This window comes from Elephantulus edwardii, unplaced genomic scaffold (assembly GCF_000299155.1).
Source record: "Elephantulus edwardii isolate Elephantulus edwardi_28Jun2011 unplaced genomic scaffold, EleEdw1.0 scaffold00063, whole genome shotgun sequence".
Taxonomy (NCBI): domain Eukaryota; kingdom Metazoa; phylum Chordata; class Mammalia; order Macroscelidea; family Macroscelididae; genus Elephantulus; species Elephantulus edwardii.
This window is the reverse complement of record NW_006399813.1, coordinates 127,550-128,867: the sequence shown is the minus strand read 5'-3', so window position 1 is coordinate 128,867 and position 1,318 is coordinate 127,550. Positions and strand designations below refer to the sequence as shown.

The 1,318-nt window shown below is 43.9% G+C and overlaps 1 protein-coding gene across 1 annotated transcript in view; it reads left to right on the top strand.

Annotated features, from left to right (window-relative positions):
• KLHL12 (kelch-like family member 12) overlaps positions 1–1,219 on the top strand; it is a 35,348-nt gene extending 34,129 nt beyond the window's left edge. Inside the window, exons 10-11 of the mRNA XM_006887878.1 lie at positions 721–907; positions 1,093–1,219. Of these exons, the coding sequence (XP_006887940.1) occupies positions 721–907; positions 1,093–1,219 (314 nt within the window). The remainder of the gene's footprint in view (positions 1–720; positions 908–1,092) is intronic.
• The last annotated feature ends 99 nt before the right edge of the window (positions 1,220–1,318 follow it).

Sequence of the window (1,318 nt, the reverse complement as noted above, 5' to 3'; positions counted from 1 at the left end):
AAACCAAGTTTCTCCTTGGAGGCTAGGATTTTGAAGCTCTGTCTCACATACTTTGGGCATATGGCCAGGAGGGACTGATCCTTGGAAAAGGACATCATGCTTGGAAGGGAGGAGGGACATCGCAGGAGAGGAAGACCCCTGATGAGATGGATTGATAACAGTGACTGGGGCAATAGGGGTTGGTGTATTGGAATTAGTGAGACTGGCTTAGGGCAGGGCAGGGTTGAGAGCTGTTGTACACTGGGTCTCTATGTATCACAGGTGACTCAATGGTACATAACAACAACAAACACTCTAATGCAATTTCCATAGTCTTCACTGAAAATTTCTTACATGAAATAGCCTGAAATGTAAGAAAATAGAAAACTCTCTGCTGTTCTAGCTTAGCTTCTTTAAGTACAGATTGCTCCAGAACTATAGTCACACCTCCTTTCCTCCTTCTACTCTTAGTATTTTCACTACTTATTTTCTTAATGAAGAAGAATCAGGGTCCGAATGATGAAGGTGACCAGTTTTTCTTTTGTCATTTTTACATCCTACCCGAAACTCTTACAGATAGGACAGTCTGTGTTGCACTGGATATTCTTGGTCAGTGTGAGCCCAGTTCTCATCCCTCAGCCACCCTACAGTTGAGCTAGCCATCAAAGATCATGTTTGGCTTCAAGAATTCAGATCCTAGGCTCAATAGCATTCATGTGTCATATTCTTTTTTTTTTCCAGGTGCAGGAGTAGCCCTGCTGAATGACCATATTTATGTGGTGGGGGGATTTGATGGTACAGCCCACCTTTCCTCTGTTGAAGCGTACAATATTCGCACTGACTCCTGGACAACTGTCACTAGTATGACCACCCCACGATGCTATGTGGGAGCCACAGTGCTTCGGGGAAGACTCTATGCAATTGCAGGGTAAGGATTTAGAAACTAGACTTGAGTCATCATGTATCTAGATAAGAGTCTGTGTGATCCACTCCTCATGTTTGTATAGAGAGAGGTCTTAGGTTGGGTAGATATATCTCCAGCAGCAGTCTTGATGAAGGACTTGTGTGGAAAAGATTCAAAAGCTCAGTTTCATCTTTTGTCCCCCCACTCAGATATGATGGGAATTCGCTGCTGAGTAGCATTGAATGCTATGATCCTATAATTGACAGCTGGGAAGTCGTGACATCCATGGGAACCCAGCGATGTGATGCTGGCGTGTGTGTTCTCCGAGAGAAGTGATCATTATTGGAGCACCATCCAGAGCTAGTGACCAATCCAAGGGACAGTTTGGGGGAGAGTCAACAATTCTTTCCAGAATGTTTATTTCTTATACTTGCA